Source organism: Austrofundulus limnaeus, unplaced genomic scaffold (assembly GCF_001266775.1).
Source record: "Austrofundulus limnaeus strain Quisiro unplaced genomic scaffold, Austrofundulus_limnaeus-1.0 Scaffold419, whole genome shotgun sequence".
NCBI lineage: Eukaryota > Metazoa > Chordata > Actinopteri > Cyprinodontiformes > Rivulidae > Austrofundulus > Austrofundulus limnaeus.
In genome coordinates, this window is record NW_013952821.1 from 97086 (window position 1) to 120272 (window position 23187).

The 23187-nt window shown below is 41.5% G+C and overlaps 2 protein-coding genes and 1 long non-coding RNA gene across 13 annotated transcripts in view; 1 reads left to right on the plus strand and 2 right to left on the minus strand.

Annotated features, from left to right (window-relative positions):
* The window catches only part of baiap2b (BAR/IMD domain containing adaptor protein 2b), a 67792-nt gene extending 63194 nt beyond the window's left edge, over nt 1–4598 (plus strand). For 4 of the 8 annotated variants that reach the window (XM_014024345.1, XM_014024349.1, XM_014024347.1 and 1 more), the window contains one exon: nt 4361–4598. In XM_014024345.1, coding sequence (XP_013879799.1) covers nt 4361–4508 — 148 coding nt within the window. In that variant the 3' untranslated portion in view covers nt 4509–4598. Of the gene's footprint in view, nt 1–664; nt 2624–4015; nt 4060–4360 lie in introns of those variants that run through there. The other 4 variants (XM_014024352.1, XM_014024353.1, XM_014024346.1 and 1 more) reach the window with 4 other exon arrangements.
* On the minus strand, nt 2116–3615 carry LOC106529042 (uncharacterized). The gene is made up of 2 exons (XR_001311577.1): nt 3237–3615; nt 2116–2959 (listed from the first exon to the last, which is right to left on the minus strand). It is a non-coding gene; the product is annotated as an uncharacterized LOC106529042 (long non-coding RNA).
* A 1110-nt stretch (nt 4599–5708) lies between the features above and the next one.
* Nucleotides 5709–23187, minus strand: part of aatkb (apoptosis-associated tyrosine kinase b) — a 60689-nt gene continuing 43210 nt past the window's right edge. For 3 of the 4 annotated variants that reach the window (XM_014024334.1, XM_014024333.1, XM_014024336.1), the window contains 11 exons: nt 20968–21047; nt 19456–19574; nt 18993–19080; nt 17214–17347; nt 16853–16937; nt 16062–16183; nt 15262–15411; nt 10542–14007; nt 9416–9545; nt 9119–9325; nt 5709–8959 (listed from right to left, as the gene is read on the minus strand). In XM_014024334.1, the coding sequence (XP_013879788.1) occupies nt 8931–8959; nt 9119–9325; nt 9416–9545; nt 10542–14007; nt 15262–15411; nt 16062–16183; nt 16853–16937; nt 17214–17347; nt 18993–19080; nt 19456–19574; nt 20968–21047 (4610 nt within the window). In that variant the 3' untranslated portion in view covers nt 5709–8930. The remainder of the gene's footprint in view (nt 8960–9118; nt 9326–9415; nt 9546–10541; nt 14008–15261; nt 15412–16061; nt 16184–16852; nt 16938–17213; nt 17348–18992; nt 19081–19455; nt 19575–20967; nt 21048–23187) is intronic. The other variant, XM_014024335.1, reaches the window with a different exon arrangement.

The window sequence follows — 23187 nt, forward strand, 5'->3', positions numbered from 1 at the left end:
GTTACAGTCAGGTGCAGACTTGGGGGCGGGGTTACAGTCAGGTGCAGACCTGGGGGCGGGGTTACAGTCAGGTGCAGACCTGGGGGCGGGGTTACAGTCAGGTGCAAACGTGAGGGCGTGGTTACAGTCAGGTGCAGACTTGGGGGCGGAGTTACAGTCAGATGCAGACTTGGGGCGGGGTTACAGTCAGATGCAGACTTGGGGCGGGGTTACAGTCAGGTGCAGACTTGGGGGCGGGGTTACAGTCAGTTGCAGACCTGGGGGCGGGGTTACAGTCAGGTGCAGACCTGGGGGCGGGGTTACAGTCAGGTGCAGACCTGGGGGCGGGGTTACAGTCAGGTGCAGATTTGGGGGCAGGGTTACAGTCAGGTGCAGATTTGGGGGCGTGGTTACAGTCATGTGCAGTCTTGGAGGTGGGGTTACCGTCAGGGGCAGACCTGGGGGAGGAGTTACAGGTAGGTGTAGACCTGGGGACGGGGTTACAGTCAGGTGTAGACCTGGGGACGGGGTTACAGTCAGGTGCAGACCTGGGGGCGGGGTTACAGTCAGGTGCAGACCTGGGGGCGGGGTTACAGTCAGGTGCAGATTTGGGGGGGTGTTGGTGTTTTGCTGCTGTTTTTCCTGCAACAGCCCCACTGGAAGCCTCTCCCTCTCTCTCTTTCAGTTCATCAGAAGTCAAATTGATTTCCACAGTGTGAGGACAGACAGACAGATACAGATGATGTGATAGGACACATCTCTTCCTGCTTTAGCCCCTCCCTTTCCTGCCTCCTGCTGCTGCTTTCGGCACTAACCTCATCTTGAGCCAATGAATGCAAAGAAGAGACGTGGTTCTGTCTTATTCACCTTCCTGTCATCTCCTCCCCCTCCTCCTTCACCACGTGCCGTCTGTACCGCTCAGTAGCTCCACCCAGCCGCCGGTGAACGTCCACACCGAACCAGAACCAGAACGGACTCTGTGCCACAGATATTCAATGTGACAGACATTTTCTGTATGGAAAAAGGATCCTTTGCTCGTCTTTCATGCATGTACATTTCCACAAATGTCAGTGGTCTCCTGTGGAACGACACAGTGAAGGAAATGAAAGCGGCTGATCCCAAAGAGGATCTTCATAAAGTATAAATATTCGTTTTAAATCTGACTGGATCTTTCAGTATTTAATGAATTTTCATGCTGTGAAGTTTTTTGTATTCCTCTGAGAAGAGAAACCATGTTGTTGTAAAGAGCTCGTGGAAATGTTTTAACAGAAATCTGAATGTTTACTTGTACATAAACGTGTCGTCTTACAGTAAACGATCTGTTTGTTAAAAAATGCACCTTATCACACTAATAATCTCTTTCTGACTTTATGTTAAAAATAACTGCAGTTAGTTTCTGTAGACTTGGAGGGACACTGTGCTCTGACACACTTACCCAGGTGCTTTTATTTTCTTAATCTGCGCTGTGAACTTCCTGCTGAGGCTGAACAAGGTCAAATAAAGGATCAGGAAATTATTTAGTGGGGGGAAAACTATATGACCCAATTGTTTCTGTATCCTTCATTTAATTATCAAACATTTGGTTCTGGGAAACGTTTGATTGCTGGGTGACCGGATGATTAAAAAAATTACAATTTATAGGTCATTTAATGTAAAACAAATAAAAATCACAGATGTAATCCAAGCTAATGACTGGAAAACACCTTATATTACATTTTAATTGCAGACTTAGTGGTCAGAAGCCTCACAGTTGAGATAAATTATAAATAATGTACAAAATAAACCATTTCACTTTATTTTCCCGTATTTAAACATTGTGCCTATACTGTGGATTATTTTGTTTCAAACTCAAAGAGCAGTAAATTGTTACCGAGGCGTCAGAGCTTCATGTTCTACGTTATTAACATTAAAACCTCAGCGAGTAAAAAATTAAAAATAAAAAAATCACATTTTAAAGACAACACAAGTCTTTGATTCTGTCTGGGCTGAATGTCGACCCAGCTGGTGCTCGTCTTTCTAACTTCCATCCCCGTGTCCTCTGATTGGTCCAACAGGACGTMTTTTATTCTCCTGCCATTTGCTTCTAAAGACTGTGAAGTTTTTCCTTTTTTTTTATTCTATTGATGATTTTTTTTGTTTTGTTTTGTTAGCTGCTCTGCAAAGATGCCTAAACTCTAAAATGTTTATTTTTGAAATGAAACATTTAGAAGAATTATTTTACTAACAGAGCCACTTGTTTGACGCCGGGTTCAGGATGAACCTGTTTGCAGATCCGAGGCTTCGTTCCAAACGTCAGCTGTGTTTTCTGTCCAACCAGCCTCTCTCCCCCTGAACTTTGTCAACCAGCCACTTTGTCTTTTATTTGTTTTGATGAATTTAGACAAAAAAAAAAAAAAAAACAAGTCGAGCGCAAACGACCGGGAGCTGCCAGTGTTTCGTTTTTCTTCACTAAAACAGTCCAAGGTTCGACTGCCCCGGCTGCAGATCACACTCAGACTGTGAAGAGTTTTATGAGGAAAATAAAATAAAGTTATTGTACAGAGAATTTATGATATGCATGCTTTGGGGGCAGCAAAAGTGTAAGATTTGATGACCTCAAATGTATGGTAAATTTCTACTATCAAATAAATTTTATTGAGACCAACACTTCCCGTGTTTCTGTTCATTTGTTAAAGGCCTTTTTATCCCAGCAGGTTTAGAAAGAAGGCTAAGTTTCATCTTTTACTTTCATGAGTAAGAATTCTTTTGCTTGAATTCAAGCACCTAAAGACGTTAAGTTTTGAGTTGAGAGTTTTTATTTGCTTGTTTCACACATCAGAGGCTCGGCATGACTCCGGCTGGTGTGTGTGTGTGTGTGTGTGTGTGTGTGTGTGTGTGTGTTCTGTGCATAACAATATTTTCACTGCATCCTTCCTGCCCCAACCCTCCTGCTCCTAAAACAGGTATACCTTTTTCTACTCAGCTGTGTGTGTGTGTGTGTCTGTGTGTGTACTTGTTTTTGTTCCCCTATTTGGGTATACACACCTACCTTGTCAAGACCAGTAGTGCTAATGGGGACCAAAGGCCAGTTTTAATTTGGTGGAACTCCGTTTTTGGGTTAGTGGTTGGATTTAGGACCAAGGTGTGAACTGAGTTTAGGTTAGGTTTATGATCAAGTAGGTACCTGTGAGGTTAGCCTTAGGGTTGGTGGTCAGGGTTAGGCTGCAGAAATGTAATGGAAGTCAATGAATGGTCCTAATAAGGAAAGAAATCCAAACCTGTGTGTGTGTGTGTGTGTGTGTGTGTGTGTTTTGTGACACAGAACTATTTTAAGACAAAACACCTGAACCACTGGTACATATGGGGACCTAAGCAGAGTCCCTGTTTTGTTTAAATTCCATTGGTGGGATGGGGATTCAGTTTAGGACCAAGGTGTGAATTGAGTTTAGGTTGGGTTTAGGGTCCGGTTGGTCCTCGTGAGGTTAACTTTAGGGTAGGTGGGCAGGGTTAGGCTGTAGAAATTTGATGGAAGTCAATGTAATGTCCCCATAGGGTATAGGTCGACAAACGTGCGTATGTGTGGGCATGTTTTTGCTACATCGTGAGAACCATTTTCCAGAAAAATGCAGCACCCCCCATGGGTACAGATGCTAATTTCGGGTGGGGGGTTTGAATCAGTTAATTTTAGGGTCAGGTTAACCTGACCCTAAAATTAACCCTAAAATTAATTAACCTGTGAGGTTAATTGTAGGGTTTATGGTCAGGGTTAGGCTATAAAATCACCAGAAAATGAATGAAAGTCAATCCATGGTCCCCACGGGGATATAAAAACAAACCTGTGTCTGTGTTCGTCTTAATCACTGCATTTCCATCCTTTTAAAACCACCGTCTGGTACTTTAGAGGTACTTGTGTACGAGACAAACAGGAAGTAGTTGTGGCTCGTCTTCCTCGTCGTGTTTTTCAAAAAGTGAGAATTTGCATTAAAATTTCATCCTGTGGTGATTAATTTTTAAATGTTTTGACTGTGTGACGAATGAGGACTGTCTCTTTTTACAGAACAGGGCCCAATTACGCCCACTTTTGAGCGAATGGAGTCCATCGTAAGTGAAAGAGAATTTCAGCGTYTTTTAATGTCGTTAATGTTTGAGCGGCACATTGGCTGTGGGAGCTGTGGGAGCTGTGGGGGCTGTGGGGGCTGTGGTGTGGCTTTGGGAGACTCTTGTTCTCTGAGCAGAAGGGATGTGGTGTTTCCAGCAGCATGTTTTTGTGTTTGTGCAGAAGCTAAAGCAGCTTTTGTGAAGTCYTGCATGCTTAACTTTCTCAGCCACAAACACAACTTCTTTAGTTTTCTCTGTGTTGACTTTTTTTGTGTTTGTTTGTTGTTGTTTTTTGTCCTCGCAGCAGAATTCCACCCTTTGAGCCCCGCGTGGAGGCTCCAGCTAAACCGCCTCATTCTGATGAGGATGAAGACGAGCCGGAGTCGGAGCAGCACGATGAAGCTCACTACGACTCCGTGGATAAAACTTCAGTCGCCATCGAGAAATTCTGAGTTCAGCCTGAGATAAAACCAGAGAATCGTCCATCTGTGCACCGGAGGCAACTGCAGAGAAGTACGAGAAGATGAAAATCATAAAAAAAATGAGTGAAATCAGAGAAAATCTGGATTTTATTTGATGTTGAGGAAGGAGATGAGTTTGTTCAGCAGCTTTTCAGTAAAAATGATTCATTTTTTGCACTTCAGGAAGACAAAAAGAACAGATTCTGTTTGTTTCCTCACTTGGTTTGTTCTTAGTTGAAGCCTGGATTATTTCCTTTTTCCTTTACTTCCATATCCTCACAAAAAACTAACTTCTACTTTAAAAGAAAAAAGCAGTCCTGCTTCAGTTTTCACTCATTCCTGTTGGAGGACGGAGTTGTTTTAGTCTTTAAATTATGATTTATTTTGTTTTATCTTGAATAATTARGATGTTTTTCTGTATTTCGGTTTATTTTTTGTCTTTTGTTTACTCAGATTGCTTTGGAACTCGTGATTTTTCCWTTTGAGATAAATTCACTTTTTTAGCTTACAAAGCGTTAATTGGTTTAAAAGTTTGCAGAAAAGTGACATGTCTAAAACAAATTGTAGCATTTACACATTGATGCACTTTTACAATAATAGATTTATAATAGTTTAGTTATGTGTCTGACGGCTTTATGAGCTTTAACTGATCAGATTTAACTCTGGGTTGATTTTTAAAGCTGCACATCTGCACGGCTGCTGAAATCAGACTCATAAAATAATTCAAAGAACTGGTTTAATATTTTCAGTTAATTTCTGCAGCAGAGTTGATTTTTTGATCTGAGGGATCAACAGAAACTCAGCATTCTTATTTCAACATTTCAGTTTTATTTCCACAAACTTTGCAGTACTGTGAAAGTTTTATTTTTCTGTAGTTTTTCATTCTTTAATTTTTGAATGTCGATCAGTTTTTCAGTAACTCTTTATATATTTTGCTGCTGTTTAGGTTTTAGTAAATAATTCAGTTATTTTTTTTAGAAATGAATTAATAAAAATGGGCTCAACTATGATTTAAAACCTGATTTAATGTAATACGAGAGTTACGTCTTAACAGATTTAGAACAGAGTCCTGACTTTATGACCAATAAAATGTCAGATTTTTTTTCATTGTTTTGTTTTGTCTTAACTGTGAACCTACAAAAACACATTTTTTACCTAAAATCATCAAGAAAGGGAGAAAGAACACTTAAAGTTGTGTAAACCAAAGTTTATTTCTATCTGAAAGTACAGAAAGCGATGATGAGACCAGGTCAGTGTGGGGCGCACGTTTCTGACATCATCCCGGTTTTTCTCCTGAATATTTCTACAATCAGTTCAGGGCCACAGCTGCAGCCACGTTGCTTCAGTTTGTCTCCATTTTGGGGCAAAAAAAMCCCCTCTGAACTCAGACCTGAAAGCCAACACCTCGACTCTTTGGCAACAATTAACAGCGATGTCCTCCATGATTTCTCATTTTCTCTTCCTCACAGGAACAATACAGAAATACTTCTTTAAATTCRTTTTTGTTGAGATACAAAAATATCACAGACAGCCAAGATGTTTCTAACCTAACTGTTACAGAATACTAAAGCCTCTGGAGGCAAACAAACACTTAGACACTACATGTGGATTTAAAAACAGAAACCTGTACTTTCATGGCTCCTGGGACTCAGCTGGGTTTTATTTTCAGCCTTCATACAGAGAAATGAAGCATCTTAACACTGATGGTAACAGCAGCTCCCGCCGTCTTTTCAGCTGATCAGACGAATTCGACTCGACACAAATAAATATGGCTCTAGTTGTTAAAAACGTTCAGAGGACAGTCCTCATCCTTTAGCTGAATCTTCATCTCTTTTAAACAGACGACGTGTAAGAATTTGGCAAAAACAGAAACATATTGGATGTTTTAAAGTCAAACCTTTTAACCTCTGAGTTTTGAAAATGTGAAGTCATTACTGGGTCATCCCAGTCCCTCTCTGCTGTCGAACCACTAGGAGGAACCGGTGAGACTAAATTAATTTTATTTCTTCCCTGCAGTTGGAGCAAAATGACAGATTCAGCAAACGTAACCTGCTTTAAAGGACGTTTAAACCAAGAACAATAACTGTAATGATTCCGATGGGRCTGTCTGCATGGCTGAGAGAGAAACATTTGTGGACACAAAGGACTCGCGTCAGACTCCAGATTTACCCCAGGAAGGATTTTGATCATCTATGATGCACAGAAAAAGACTTACAACTCCTTCTGAATGTTTAAACTCTGCTTTTTAAATATTGAATGAAAGCACACAGCTCTGACATCTATTCTGTATGAACGATTCCCTTCCAATGCAGAAAGTTTTCTTAAAGGAGACATATCATGTTTTTAAAATCCTTCTTTTTCACTTCAAATCTTTCATTTGGGGTCTAGAAAGTGGACCTGCAATACTTTGGCCTGAATTCCTCCTTATTGTAACTCCACAAGCCCCTCTTTCACCCCTTTTCAACTCGTTTTGAGGCTGTCTCTTTCAATCAAAATGAGGTGCTTCACACCCCGCCCCTCTCCAGCTTCCAGTGGGGTCCATTCTGGTTTGATARAAGGGTTTATGACTATATAGAAGATCTGTCGATATTGGAGCCAGAGTCTGACCCAGAGGAGAATGAAGACCACCAAACTGTAGCTGGTAAGTTCAGCTCTTATTTAGAAGCTCATGGAAAATGGAGAAAACTGAATTGAGTTGAAAAATATGATGCAAACAGAATATGTTTGCAGCACCGGTCAAAACTAATTAAACTTTTCTGCCTCTTAGAGACTCCAAGTACACAACAAAATGTATTTAACGGCTAAAAAAGTGGATTTTGCATGATATGTCCCATTTAATTCAAAACCAGATTAAACTCCCTCATGAGGGTCTTTGTTTACCTGACTCAGAAAAATGTTTCGGTCGCATGTAATACGATTAAGAAAAGTCCCCAGACAGGAAGGGAAGTGTTTTTAATTTCAGATTAGAAGTCCAGTTTTGTGGTGTTTGGATTTGTCATGTATCTACACCAGCAGTCTGAGTAGATTTGATTGACCTGACTTCAASGTGTTATTTGGGTTCTTAAAGGCTAAACTGGAGATTTATTGCTCGCACAACTAACTTTTTACTAGAGCTAAACTGCTCGTGTGTTCAACCAATCACAGCACAGTGATGTTTTTGACCACTTCCTGCTTCACAGATGTTTCCTCACACAGTAGGAAAACTCGGTGTCAAATCTTGAGACCTCCTYTGTTCTGATTAACAAATAAAAAAGAACAATATTTACAACCAAAGTCAGTCAAAGTTACAGTTATTGTTCTTAGTGAGCTGATAGAAGCATGTTAGTCCAAACAGCTGTGATCAGTTTTCAGATGAAAAGTGTTTGTGGTTGTAAGAGTGATTTTAATTTTTTTKTCCATCAGGAAACATTTGAGGTTTCTATCAGCACTGGATTTACAAGATCTTTGCATCAATGTGATGAAGTCCAGATTACTCAAAACAAATCCAGCTTTTCTAATAAATGATTCAAAGCTGAGGCAGAAAACTGTTGAAATGAACTTTGAGCGAGCCTCCATGTTTTACCACCAGCCCTTTTTGGGGGGCTGAATAAGTAAAGTCCTTTTGAGTCTCTTGTAACCATGTGCTGAAGAAACAAACCAACAAGTGAAATCTAATTGTTTTTTTTTCTTTGTCTTATTTTAGAGAGAATATTCTGATACCTGCAGTAAAGATGGGCTGGTTGTGATCACATTAGTGCTTCTGATGCAGCAAAGAAAACGTCTCAAAGAATTAGGTTGTTGGTCAAACGCGTCCAACAAAAATYGTCTCTTAACAGTCCCATTGCACTGCAGAATGTCTTTGTGTCTCTGAGAGAATCATAACGTTATTTTCCTTGTAATGCCTCAAGCGATCGTGGTATTTATTAATGCAAGTAAAACATTTCCTCAAAAGTACAAAGACTAAATCTGTACAGTCTTGTTCGAAGTGTCGACCCACTGTTGAAAAGTCAWACTCGGCAACAATCTGGCAACAGTTTCTGTGTCCTGGTTTAGTTAAGATGGCTCCACACCTTTTATGAATGGAAAAAAAAATGAAAGAGGAGACAGATATRATGCTTTTTTAGGAGTCATTCATCCGTTTTGTCTCTAGGATCCAAAAAAATACACATTTTTTCCTCTTCGCTCCTTTATAGATTAAATCATCTGTACCGTGAAGGTTAATATTGTAGAAATGTAATATCTTATCATTCTCTTTTCAGTGATCTAAACTACTTCACCTGGTCCTACGTCGTGGTAAGACGGTGTTTTGTAAAAGTGTCTGCAGGCGGTGAGAGGCACTGACTTGTGTTTTGAAAACCTGACGATAAAACAGAAATCTGAAGTCATGCTGAGACCGGCCCGGTTGTTATAGAGGCCAGAAAAATCCACACGTTCTTATTCTTTGTCTCCGTCTTCACTGCTTCCTATTTAAAAAAAAAGAGACAAAACAGAAAGAAGTCATGTAAACAAGCTGGTTCAACTGCTTATCAACCAAATATTTGGCAAAAGTTTTTGCCAGAGTCCCAGACTGAAATTGATTCCTTATAAGCTCAAACATAAAAGAAGGTGMTGAGGAGACCAACCTCCTGCTGAGTCCATATCCGAGTCAGTAATGTGAGTGATGGAGAACCGGGACACATTGGACGGGGAGACGGTGAAGCGTGAGAACTGGGTGGCCGGTTTGGGGTCCGGAGCTTTGGTGACGGAGCGGGGCGGGGGAGAGTCAGCTGCCACCGAGGACGTCGGCAGAGGACCGAGAGAGAAGTCATCCTCCCACTCGAAGCCTGTGCCTGACGGAAGATGGTCAGTGGTTCTGTGATAGTCTTTTTTATACATGTAAATCATTTAATGGTAGACAGCAACAGAAGAAAAGCACTCACTCTCCTCAGAGACGTTCCCGTCAGAAGAGTCATCGGAGGCGTTAAGCCTGTCGTGGGATTTTCTTTTTGAGCTCCGACCCTCTGATGCTAAAGGGAAGCCGTGCTCAACCAGCTCTTTAGTCGGACTCTCCTGTTGGAAAAAAAAACATAATACAGAGAATAGTAACTCAGAGCTGTTCTAATTCAGTCAAAACAGGTTTAAATAAAGGAAAACTGAGGAAAACTCCTAATGATTCTCTGGTAGAAACATCTATAAAAAATTTGCGTAGGTCCACTGGATGGGTTCTTCTTTGTTAAACATTTCATCTCTTCTCTAAGAGACTTCTTTAGTCTGAGGAGTTACAGCTGAACTCAGGCTTATAAGCAGTACCTCACATGGCAGACAAACAAGTTAATGACAATCAAAACTTGTTAGTGCCTTGTTTCCTACTGTTCACAGGGGGCTGAGTCATACTTGCAATAACAGAATTGTAAAAGGGGGACTACGACAGAGACCTTCACCCCTGCTTAACGACGGTTTCTCTTCATGAAAATGGCTTCTTTTACTCCTTTCTCAAACCAACACTCCTCTCTATCAAGGATGAGAACATTTTCATCCCTGAAAGAGTGTCCGCTGGCCTGTAGATGAGTGTAAACTGCAGATTTCTGGCCTGATGATGTAGCTCTTTTGTGTTGGGCCATCTTTTCGAACAATGGGTACTTTGTTTCCCTGATGTATAACTGATCACAGTCCTCTGGCACTTAACAGCATATACAGTATTACTCTGTTTGTGCTGGGGAACTGGATCTTTGGGGTGAACCAGTCTTTGCCATAATGTTTTGGGGTTTGAAAGTCACGGGACATCATGCAACATATGGAATGACCACTGGTCTGGGTTTGGGGTCCTCCTTTTCACCTGACGGCTGAAGTCCTGTTTGGGTTTTGTAATTGCAAGTATGACTCAACCTGTGAACAATAGGCGAAAATCAGGGTCCTAACAATCGGTTGTTAGGTTGATGGTTCTCTTTTGCATGTGAACAAAAAATTTTGATTGTCATCGTTAAACTTGTTTTGAACAAAGAACTCATCCAGACGACCTACTCCACCTTTTTTTTAAACTGTAAATGTTTCCTCATCGCCACTGACCTGATCAAACAGGTAGACGGTGACATCATCGAAGAAGGACACGGTCTTCTTCTTTCGCTCCAACTCCTCCTCCAGGTTCTCTGCAGTCAGCGATGTTGGCATCTTGAGGAGGCTCCTGAGTTTGTGGGCCTGGCTGTTGTCGCTCACCACAATGGGCACTGGGTGGCACTCTTCCTCGCTCTCCTCGCCGCCGCTCTGCACGCTGTAGGTTCTCAGCTCCTCGTCTGACTCGTCGCTGTCGTCGGTGTCGCCGTCCTCCTCRTCGGCCTCCTCGCCATCAGCTGGAGGTGCTCGGCCCTCTGTTGTTGGAGGTGGAGAAGGAGGTGTCGATGGGGAGAGGGGTGATGAAGAGGAGAACCTCCGGCTGTTTGCCGTGTGCTGCAGGGCCACCTCATCTTTGGGTAAGGTGTGCAGGGTTTCACTTGGTCTTTTTTGAACAGTTTTTATCACTGTCTCCTCCGTCTCCGAAGCTTGAAGAGAATCTTTTTTGTCCTCAGTTTCCTTCCCGTCCTCCTTAAAACTGGAGGCACAGTCTCCATTAAGAGCACCAAGAGCCTCCTCCATGGCCCCCACGACCTCGGCTGCCCAGTCTCCCAAGGAGGAACTCTCCTCCTGGGACGGCCATTCATCCAGAATCCCCTCAGGGTCTGACGGCTCCGGAGACGGTTTGGGTTCCTCATCCTGGCAGCTCTCCTCTGTCTCCATCTCTGGMGAAGTACAAGATTCCGTTGCTTCTTTTGTTGCACCTCCTTTGAGTTTAATGTCTTTGTTCACCACAGCGTCTTTTATTTCCCCCTCCTCCTCTTCAGTTTTTCTTTTCTCAGTCTTTTTGTTTGCAACCTGCTGTTCCTCTTCATCATTTGGTTCATCTGTTTTTCTCAGCTGGAATTCCCCCTCATCATCACGGCCTTGCCTCTCATTCTCATAATCTGAAAAGTAGGCGGAGTCTCTGTATGGAGTCTTATCACTCAGAGGTAAAAGAACGTGGTCGCCGGTCTGTGAGTTCTCTAAAGCTGCATCTTCACCCACTGATGCTTCCCCTTCTGAGGGTCCCACTTTACTCTCATCTTCCTCCAGACTCGCATCAAGAGCAGGCTTTCCCTGAGCCTGTGGCCGGTCGTGCGACTCTTTAGGGACAAACTCTGGACTCTCATTGTTCTCTGTGTCGTAACCACTGTCCATGGCTTTAGGAGAGCTGGAAGGGTGGGATGATGCAGGACTGAGGCCCTCACAGGATCCAGCTGCAGATGGAAGGTCCATGGAATCCATGGAATCTGGAGTACCTACCTGCTTCTGGAGAGATTTGAAAGCTGGAGACGCATTCAGCTCGCTGCCATCGTCGGCAAAGATCCCAGAGGTGACGTCTGTGATATCGTCTGTGATGTCGTCATCGTCTTCGTCGCTGCAGTCGAGAATGTCTGCAAGGCTGACTGTGGAGCCGCCATGTTCCACGCCACTGTCGGCGGCGTGACTCAGCTCTGATTGTGGATCTGAGACAGCCACCATCACATGCATGTTGTCCGCGGGAGGCGGAGGGGTCTTAGTCATTGTCAGGTTCTGCTCCTCTATTCTCGGTTCTGGTGGTTTCTGCATGATTGGGTTTTCTTTTATCACTTCCTCTCTCTTCTCTTTATGTGGAGTTTCATCAGATATCAGATTAGCATACTGCTCGTTACAGTCTGGAGACTTTAAGTTGTGTTTAGGCACAATGGGACCTCCTGGAGCTGGTGAGAGGTTGATCATCTCTTCATTGTTTGGGATATCAGTGGCCTTATCTCTAACGTAGTTACTGTGACTGTGGCTGTGACAGTAGCTGTTGTTTCTGACCAGCAGGCCTGTGAGTGGATCAACGAAGTGGGTGTGGCAGCACTCTCCAGATGCTGGCAGCTGAGGCTCTCCTTCATGGCACAGGTAGATGTAGGCATTGCAGCTGTCTGAGGGCACCATGGCATGATGTTTGCTCAGACTGAGGCAGGCACTGTTGTCTTTGGCCTGGTGTGGCTCCAGATAGTCAATGGGTTTGGGCAGAGAATGAAAAGCCAAGTTATGCTCCTCTGGCCAGGTGTCTTCGATGTCTGTGCTTGGCATTGTGTAATGAAAATCAGCATAAGTGTCCTGTCTGCAGCTGTGGCTCGCCCGTCTGTGGCGGCCCGCGCTGCTGTGGCGGTGTTTCGAAGGCCAAGTGTTGCAGGAGTGTCTCTCGATAAATATGTCCTCCTCTTCCTCCTCCGACTCGCTGTCTCTGTGCCCAATGAAGAGGGCACCTCCAGTCTCCATGTTGATACTGATCGAGTGGCCGTTGTGCCTCGTGTGGCTCGGCATGGTCTTTCTTAACGAACCCATCATGTCGTAGTAGCCCCCGGTGACATTCTTTCCTAAGATGGAGGTCTGACTTGTGTCCAGGTAGGGGTCTCCGAAAGCCTGTTGGGGTGGACTATTTACGGACGGAGAAATACCAAGTGGGTTATCCAGTTCACCCAAAGCCTGACGGAGGCTTCTTGATCCCCAGCTTTCTTGATGAAGCTCGCTGGAGTGCTCACTTCCAAACAGATATGGATCTATTCCTAAAGGTGGAGAATGCTCATAGTAGTAACCCCCATCTCTGTCTTTATAGGACACGTAGTGACTTGACTCCCAGGGTCGAAGGGGGCTGCTGTCGGACACTTGCCCTAGAAGAGGCTCCATTGTCAAGGAGATAGCTGGGCTTGAGTCGTTGGAGTCGTATGCATCAGATTTCTGGATGTCTGCAGACCAGTAGGGACCAATGTTTATAGCCTGTGAAGGGCAGGCCATGCATTCTCCTGAGTCTGCACTCCCAGTGAGGAAACTCCCACTGCTGCCCTGATAATCTGGGCTGTAGGAACACATGGTGTAATCCAGATCCATGTTACAGTCCACCGGCTCCTCAATGCGGATGTAGTATTCACTGCTCACTGAGGGGCTGTGGGCACTGAGGACGGGGAGCACGTTTGGTGGATGTAGATGTTTTGACTGATAGTAAGGAGGAGAAACTCCATGGCTCAGGTTTTCCATGGGGCACCCTCCAACAATGCCTCCCGGAGGGTAAAACTCTTCGTGACAATGATGGGTACTCGAGGAATCTGGGGCACTAAAAGTCTGATCTGCTCTGGCTTGCTCCCATTTATACTCAAAGTTCAGGCCATGGCTGGTCTCTGTGACTGTTAGTATGTCATCTCCAGACTCTGAGTGGTAACCGTCACCTGATGAAAACTGTTCAAGTAGAGGAAACGACGAGGAAGTCGATGAGGAGTGGTCTCGGATGATAACTGAGCCACTACGGTGGTTGTTGAATCCAGCATTGGGACGCAGGGAGTTCCAGCGCCTCTCAAAGTCCTCCTCGGCCTCGCTGGCCCCCTTGGCACACAGATAGCTGAGCAACAGATGGACTTCCTCTGCATTGGGTCTCTGGTCTGGTTGGAGCCAGCAGAACTGCATTACCTCAAACCTGAAGATGCAAAAAATAAAAATAAAAAATAAAAAAAGATGGATACTAAAAACAGATTCATATTTGAAGATAAATTGAATAATTTGCCGGTGTTTACAGTTGCTTTTTGGCAAACATTATGAGGCACCAAGTGTAAAATAAAATGTTTAAAAATGTCAAACACATTTTCATTATTTATAGCTCATTTTCTGAGTGTAAAAGCCTAGTTTCCGCTAAAATTTTATTGTTATTTAGCTCACTGTTATTTTGCTATACATCACTAAATGTTAAAAATTAAACGTTAAATTCTAAATCTAAATGTAAAAGTTAAAATTTAAATGATGTGGTTGAATGTTGAAGTTTACATTTACAAGTATTTTGTAATGGAACATAGCCTTTGCTGTTGGTGCTCAGTTCTTGAAAGGACCTCATCATCCTAAGACAAAAACTCTAATGCCACTAANGAGTGTAAAAATCTAGTTTCCGCTAAAATTTTAGTTATTTAGCTCACTGTTATTTTGCTATAAATCACTAAATGTTAAAAATTTAATGTTAAATTCTAAATCTAAATGTAAAAGTTAAAATTTAAATGATGTGGTTGAATGTTGAAGTTTACATATACAAGTATTTTGTAATGGAACATAGCCTTTGCTGTTGGTGCTCAGTTCTTGAAAGGACMTCATCATCCTAAGACAAAAACTCTAATGCCACTAACGCGCTAAAGAAAATGAGCTTACTTGCTAATGCTGCTAATGCCGCTAACACCGCTAATCCTTCCCTGGTGTACAAGCTGAACTTCAAACTGCTGGGCCACATGTATTTMAATTTGCTACCATCTTCAGCAGTGTTAGCATATTAGCAGTTGCTTTTGTCGCATGATGATGACATCAGCACCAACAGCAAATGCTTTATTTCATTCCAAAATAATTAAATGCATGCTATCATTTAGCTGCAACATTTAAAATTACATTTTTACGTGTATACTTATGATTTAATATTTACACAATTGTATAACATTTGAATGTACCATTTAGGGGAAAAAATAGCAAAATGTACTGGAAGAACAGCGAGCTAAAATAATAWAATGTTAGTAGACATTTTTTAACTACTCTCAGAAATGTGTTACTGACATTTTTTAACATTTTATTTTACACTTGGCGCCTCATRTTGCACAACTAAATTAACATTTGCACAGGAAATTGGAATACAGTCATTCTGCAAAGGATTTCATTGTGTCCCTAAAGGTTATTAAACCTGAGTTTGTGCGTGACTCACCAGCGTTCAGCCAAGGGCACTTTGAGCAGCGGTTTGGGCAGTCGCAGCTGCTGCTCCCTCACAGCGTACGTCAGAACCTGTCTGTCGGAGTAATGTCTGTAGGGCTGGTTTCCCAGCTCAAACAGCTCCCAGATAGTCACACCGAGAGACCTGAGACACAAGATGGTTTCCACATTCATTACTGTTCAGTACAAAAAAAATAAAACAGCTGGAACATTTGCTAATTCTTTTTTTTCTCGTTGACTCAACAAGCCTGGTGTTATAGAACATGCAAGGAATACAGGACAATTTTAAMATGTTTACAATGCTTTTTTGCTGCTAATTTCCATAAAGAATTAACATATAAACTTATACTAAGGAGGCAGTTAATGTAAATTCTGGATTTGGTCTGAAAACAAATTTTTAGTTTTTGTCTATTTGACAAACCTGAAGGTTCTAAAAAAAATCCTCCAAAACATATAAAATCAAAATAAGTTCAGAACTGGAAGTTTATATTGTTTTTGTTCTTAAATGTAAATAAAACACAAAAAAAGTAGAATGTTGACTTTTTTAGTGCGAGCCATTTTACAGTTTGGATTTATTAAATGTTAAAGGTTCTTACATTTACTTCAGCAACTTTTCTTTCCTCACTCAATTTTTGTCTTCCTGTTGGCTCACAAGTCAAAGTAGTGTTAGACTGTCTGATATTTCATTGTGTATTTTTTTTTTAAGATTTCACATCATCCTATATTTAAGTCTAAACTCCACGATGAAGGTTCAGGTTTTATTTTGAAAAGTTGGAGCATTAGTGTTGGTTCTACCAGATGTTGCTCTGTTGGGTCTGATCGGCCACCAGCAAGTTCCCGTGAACCTCATCCACGAGCTCCGGGGCGATCCAACGCAGCGGCACGTAYGACTGATCCGATGTTACATAATAGTCATCCTGATAACAAACACACAAATATGAATAAAATGACCTTTCCCAGAAATCAAAAAGAAAAATGAGCAGGTCCTCTGGATGGGTTCTTCTTTAATGAAATGTTTTGTCTCTCCTCCAAGAGACYTCTTCAGTCTGAGGAGTTTCAGGTGAACTCAGCCATATAAGCTCCGCCTCCACATGGTGGACAAACAGGTTGGTCACATGCAAAAGAGGATCATCAGCCAAACAATAGATCTTTAGTGCCTTGATAGGCTCTGTTGTTCAGAGAGGGTCATGTGCTCCACCTGACTATCATTGGAGCCCTGATTCACACCTTTTGCTCACAGGGGGCGGAGTCATACTTGCAATAACAGCGTTGTAGGAGGAGGACAACTGGACATGAAGGCCTCCACCTCTGTTTAATGGTGGACGATTTTTCTACACAAAAATGGCTTCTTTTACTCCTCTCTGAAACAAAACGTTTCATTAAAGAAGAACCCGTCCAGAGGACTTACTTATTTTTCTTTTGGATATTTCTACCTGGATTACTGAGATGCATCAGGACTTTCCCAGAAATATTTCCACATTTGACTTAACTTTAGATCAAATAAATGTAATTTTGTTTTATTTAGAATGAAAAGAAAATGAGACTGAATGTGTTCATATCAGAATAACCAGCTCAGACAGATTTACCTTGTACTTGGTGTGAGCTAGACCATAATCCCCAATTTTTACTGAGATGTCAGACGTCAACAAGCAGTTCCTTAAAGCCAGGTCACTGATGACAGATGAGGGAGAAAAGAGCTGTTACACATCTTCACTTCTTAAAAGGATATTTAAACTTAGATTAAAAAAAAACTGTAAATTAATGATCTGAAGAAGAGTGCTCACCGCCTGCAACAAAATCACTGATGCTGGAGTCTATAGTAGCACTCAGGCAGCACCAGGATATTGTTTCAGGAAGCAGCCAAAAGCTACATTTAACCGCAGCAGCTGATCTTAGCMTTTGATCTTTACATATAAAGCAAATTTAGCAGCTAAAATTTGCTTCTACCTGTGTTTGAAGTTGTGTTTGTGTAGGTGCAAAAGTCCCGATGCAACGTCACAGGCCATCCTCTGCAGGATCAACGGCTCAGGGGTGATGGTCTCATTGGACCTGCAGCTCCGGAGGTAACCCTTCACGTCCCCCTGGACACGGAGCAGATAAAACATCTGGTTGTTATAACTTCTCACCACTGGAGGGCAGCGTGAATCAATCTACAGCATTTTTATGGCCTCCATTTCCAGTCCTGACATGAAACTGCTCAATCCTGCATGAAGGAACAGCAGATCCTCTGGAAATGAGCAGAGAAATCCGTCCATCTGAGGGAGACTAGTTTGGACCTACATCCAGACCCATCGAACTTTATCTCAGGCTGCACGGTATTAACAGCATTTGACTCCATCCTGCAGCCATTTCCCTCCACAAAAATAAAGTTTAAAAGCGAACAAACGTGTTTTTGTCATCTTACAACAGATTACTTCATTTAATCTACTAGAATGATCCATCATGTGGAGCTGGGGATTGATTTTCTGCCAGGGTCGGAGCTGAACACAAGGAATTTGACTTTACACATTTTAATTAACAGCAGCTGTCAAAAAAATTAATTTGCAAACAGAAAACATTTCATAATAAATATAAATGAAGTGTTTCTGAGTTGAATTCCTTGAGTGGGGTCTAAGACGTTGCTGGTAGTTCAATTATTTGAGATTAAATGTGAAATAGAAGATTTTAAAGCCAAAGATTTGGACGTTTTTACCCATAATGCTTAAAAAGGCCTGTGATTTTTAAAAGCTCAGAGAAAGATGATGAGTTGAGTGTTGCTTTAATTAAAACGTGTTTGAAATCAGATTAATTTCAGTAAGTTGGACCTGTTTACAATGGGGCGCCGAGTATAAAACAAAAATTTATTAATTATTGTTAAATTTGTCACTAACACATTTTCATTATTTATCTAACTTTCTGAGTGTTAAATCCTAGTTTAAAATCCCACTAACATATTATTGTTATTTAGCTGACTCAYTACATTTTGCTCATTTTTACCAAATGTCAAATTTAAATGATAAATGTAAACATTAAATCCTAAATGTAAATGTAAAATTTAAATCCTAAATGCTGCAGCTAAATGTGGAAGTGTTTCAGAATGGAATGCAGCCTTTTTTCGTTGCTGCTCTTGTGATGACATCATCATGCTGCGACAAAAGCGTTATGCTTTTGTTACAGGACGATGACGTCTAACGCTGCTAATACTGCTGAAGATGGCGTCTAAAATCGAAATGGTACCTGTGGTCCTGCAGTTCGAAGTGCAGCTAGGACACMGGCCGTAGCCGCAAGTTTGATGTCTTGTGGGGAAGCATTAGCAGCGTTCGCATTAGCAGCGTTCGCATTARCAGCATTAGCAGAATTACCAATAGTAGCATTAGCAGCGTTAGCTTTAGCAGCATTAGAAGTGTTAAAAGAGTTGGTGTTAGCAGCAATAGTGGCATTACTTGTTGATTTTGTCACAGGATGATGATGTCATAAGAGCTGAGCACCAACAGCAAAGGCTGTGTTCCATTCTGAAATACTTAAATGTATATTTCAACATTTAAGATTTAACTTTTACATATATTTTCACACATTTAGATTCAAGATTTATTTTATTTAACCTTTAAATGTAACAGCTAGGGTTTTACACAAGTGAGCTAAATAATGAAAACCTGTTAGCAACATATTTATTTTACACTCGGCGACTCATAGTAGTCAGCATGATATTTCTTGTGATTGATTTATTTGTTGTGTTTGGATGCTCACCAGTGGACAGAACTCCATCACCAGCAGGTAGGGGGTGACCTCGGTGCACTGGGCCAGGCACTGCAGCAGAGCCGGGTGTTCCAGGGTCCTGCAGAGGAGACGGGGTTACAAATTAGCAGTGAAAACACGACCGCCTGACCTCGACGCTTCATTCTAGACTCGTACTGTTTCTATTTATATCTGTTCAAACTCTGAAAACATTCCTCAGCCTCAAGTCTTGCTTCAGCAGTTYGAGGGCAGGTTGTGCAAAAACTACAAATTTAATGAAGTTTGGTGCAGAGGCGCCAAAGGGAGGACAAGACTCTCAGAACTGTCTCCAAAACTGCAAAAAGAAAGTACTTTCTGCAAACTACCTCAATAAGTTTTAGCCCAATATGTGGCAGCGGATATGATTACACTTTTTTTATGATGGAGGGCAACACATTGCACCAAACACACAAATGATCAGAGCTATCAAGCGTACCTGTACGGTTTTGCTTCATCCAGGAAGCGCATCTGGTCCTGCACACCACTGCTGGTTTTGAGCTCCTTCACCACCACCTGGGTGGTGTTCAGGCCCGTGTTCACCTCCCCCAGCAGAACCTGGAGCAGTACAGGTGTGCACACAGGGAACACACAGATGCACAAAYGGACCCATTCAGCACGGAGTTTCACACACACACACACACAAAAAAAGAAGATATGAAGAGACCGTGCAGGAGTTGAGTAAAGACAGAAATGAAAGACGGACAGATGGACATGCCCAGGTACCGAACAGATGGAWGTTTATTCATGACAGGAAAGTATGAATCGGGACAAAGGGATGGGGAGAACAAGAGAAAATCATRAGTTATCTGCCAGCATTTTACTTTGAAATATTTTATCAGTCGAACATTTGTGTTAAAGTGACATAAAAAGGGAGCACCTGACTCTTATTTTACTCTCAGACCTGCTTYTAACATCCGTCCTAAACAATCTGATCACATTCTGACTTCACTAGAGGTCTCACTCGGGGCCAGTCCTKGCCAATTTGGCACCCTAGGCAAGATTTCARGTGGTGCCCCTTGTACAATTTTCTGAATCTCTCTGCTGATTCACAACATTTACATCCCAAATTAAATAGATTTGTCTTTAATACGATTTTATCTTTATAAATCAGGTTGTTAACAACAAAAATCATTTGAAACAGAATACCAGATGTCCACCTGCCAACACCTGCTGACAACAYGAGGAACACCTGTTCATGCTAACCAGCAGCTGTGGACTGAAGCAGTTCTGGGKGGGTCCAGSGTTTGTAAAAGGTTACTCAAAACTGCCTTTCCCACCCATTTGAAARGCATTTTACTAAATTCTTGGGATTTATAAACAACATAAAATCATTATTTTATGAATAAARCACTGAAAACCAGACTTTAACCTGAATTTTATCTTAGATCAGAGCTGAAACGTCTGTTTTCCTTATTTTGTTTTCTGTTTCGAGCACCAGGAGTTAGTCTGACTGCATCATATGATACTTTTATCATGAAACATCCTCTGCACCAGATAAYAGCTCATAAACCTGACAAGTGATTATTATACAGACTAAATTGGTAYAGAAATGTTTTTTGTCCCCTAGATGGACCGCGCCCTTAGCATTTGCCTAAACTGCCTACGCCACGGGCCAGCCCTGGCCTCAGAGCGTATTAAATGTTTTTGGGAAGTTCWGTGTTTTTCATGATTGTTCTGTTAAAGCTGATAAGCCCCACTGTGGTGTAGTTTTATGGATTAAACTCTTCAGTTTGTGAACTCACTGATCATATTACGCTCCTTTACTTCTATCATTTCATCTCTGACAGGTACCGTAATTAAGCTTATTAGGAGTTCTGTAACTGCGATTGACATGGTTCTGTCAGTCTTAACGGATGTCTGAAYGTTTAAGTTTTACAGAAATCAGCAGACTTGCTGCTCACTGACAGGACAGACATGACAGCATTTCAGACCTCTCAGGTGGTCTTACCTTCCCGAACCAGCCATTCCCGATCTCTTTCAGGTAGAGGAGACTGTGGCGGCCCAGATCCGTGGACTTCAGCAACTGGACTGGAAGAGAAGGGGAGAAGAGTTTAAACTCCGACTCATCAGAATCACAGTCGTCCAAAACAGAGCAAAGCTTCCCCAACGTTTAGACTTCTGATCCACAAAACGAGTCTGACGAAGGTCTGTGAGTCCATCTTTTTAAATAAACACAAAACTGCTTAAAGCCCACATCAGGTCTCAACCCCATGAGAACAACTGTTGTGGTTTATTCTCCAAACTGCAATGAATTTATTAAACAAAACATTTTTAATACATTAAACTGATTGTTTTAATAAACCAGGCCCTCAGATTCATAATGAATCCGTTTGTTTGATTGTTTAAATATTTCATCATTTCTGTTGCATATTATAACACAACAACACAGCTTAATATAAATTATGGATTCTAACTCACAAACAAGCTGAAGTTTATTTCAGAGCTGATCGATTTCTTCAAACAGAAAAACTTTAATGGCTGAAAAACTATTTTTGACCCATCACATCGAAACGAGGATTAAGTCTAAAAGTGGTGTATGGAGAAAAAGGCAAATATAGTGTTTTTATTAAAATGTTAACAAAAATTGCATTTTGTCAAAATATAATGAATAAAAGCCTTACCAATGTATCATTTGAATGAATTGTCTGAAATATAATCGTAAAACAAAATTTTGAAGCACTTTTTTGAGCAGCAGCAACAAAAAAATGATTTTGAGGAAAAACGCCTTAAATTTTTGAGATTTTTTCCCTGTGAGYTAGCAAAGTTTTGTTTCTTTCCAGCTGGGAAATCACAATATTCAAATAAAATTTGAGGTTTCCTCTTTATAAAACATCAAAAATTTCTCATTAAAATGACATAAAATTAGGATTCAGACCAAATATTTATGTATTATTGTAACCAACAATACAAATTAAGTCATGTATATGGATTTACTTATGATATCAGGATGATCCAGGTATCAAAATATAGATTTTAAAGCCAAGAATCTGAAAATGTAATTAGGTCATTTTGACCAAATTTGACTTAATCCTCATTTCGATATGATGGCTCACATTCATAGATTCATGATCTGATTTGTTTGAAATTGAAGAACGACATGATCTTTGGTCAAAACATAAAATAAATATTGAATTTTCTCTGATTTAATTTAAAAAATAAAACAAAATGGACTGAAAATGAGTGAAAAGCAGCCAAAAGGTCCAACAAATGAAACGATGAAACGAACCCGACCCAGGTTCCTCCGTCCAGCTGATGGATGTCAATCATCTCTAACATCAAAGATCCCAACGTGCCTGAAGACGCTGCCGTCAAACCCGTCCTGCCTGCAGAACATACCTGACCATCCTGTCCCGTCCTCTCCTGTCCTGTCCCAGATCAACCAAACAAAACCGACCGACGGCACCCTCCACCCCCTTCATTTCAGTCTGCAGCAGCCACAATGACACTTAAAGTCAAACAAGCAGATCTTTGTGGCGCTTCAGTCCCCCCACCAGACCCAAACAGTCCAGTCCACAGTCCCGTCCCCATACTGGTCATTCCTTACACCCACTTTCACTCTCTGCAGCCCAAAGCAGAATAGTCACCATTGTCTGGTTGTGTGGGACAGCATGGTACCAGTTAGGACCAGTTGGACACACTGGCACCATTATGTAGCAGCTCCACRAAAGAGAGAAGGACAAACAGAGGTTTGGAGACGGGTTTCACCTCCACCATCATGTTTACCTCAAACRTTCAGAACTCTAACAGAACCTTCTGCAAAACACTTTAAAACAGGTTCGATTCGTGAAAAGTTTGGGCCTGTTGTCGGGTTTTAGTCTTTTCTCTTTTTTTCAACCAATGATGTCATTTTTTCCTGAAACAAAGTTGAAAGAAAGAACTGAAGCAAGACTTCCTGCCTATCTTCTTGTTTGGTTTCTTGTCTGTTCAGCTCATCCTGTAACTCTATGATGGTGTATTATGGCCATTTTACTGATGAAAAAAAGGAGGCATAAACCTCTGCAAAAAAAAAAGAGAAAAAGAAAAAGAAAAAAAAAAGAAATTTTGAGATTAATTTCAGAAATTTTCAAGAAAAAACAAGGGAATTCTCTGAGCTCCAAAAAAAACCTCAGAAATTTCCATGAATAAAGGCAGAAATTTTCAACCAATGATGTCATTTTTTCCTGAAACA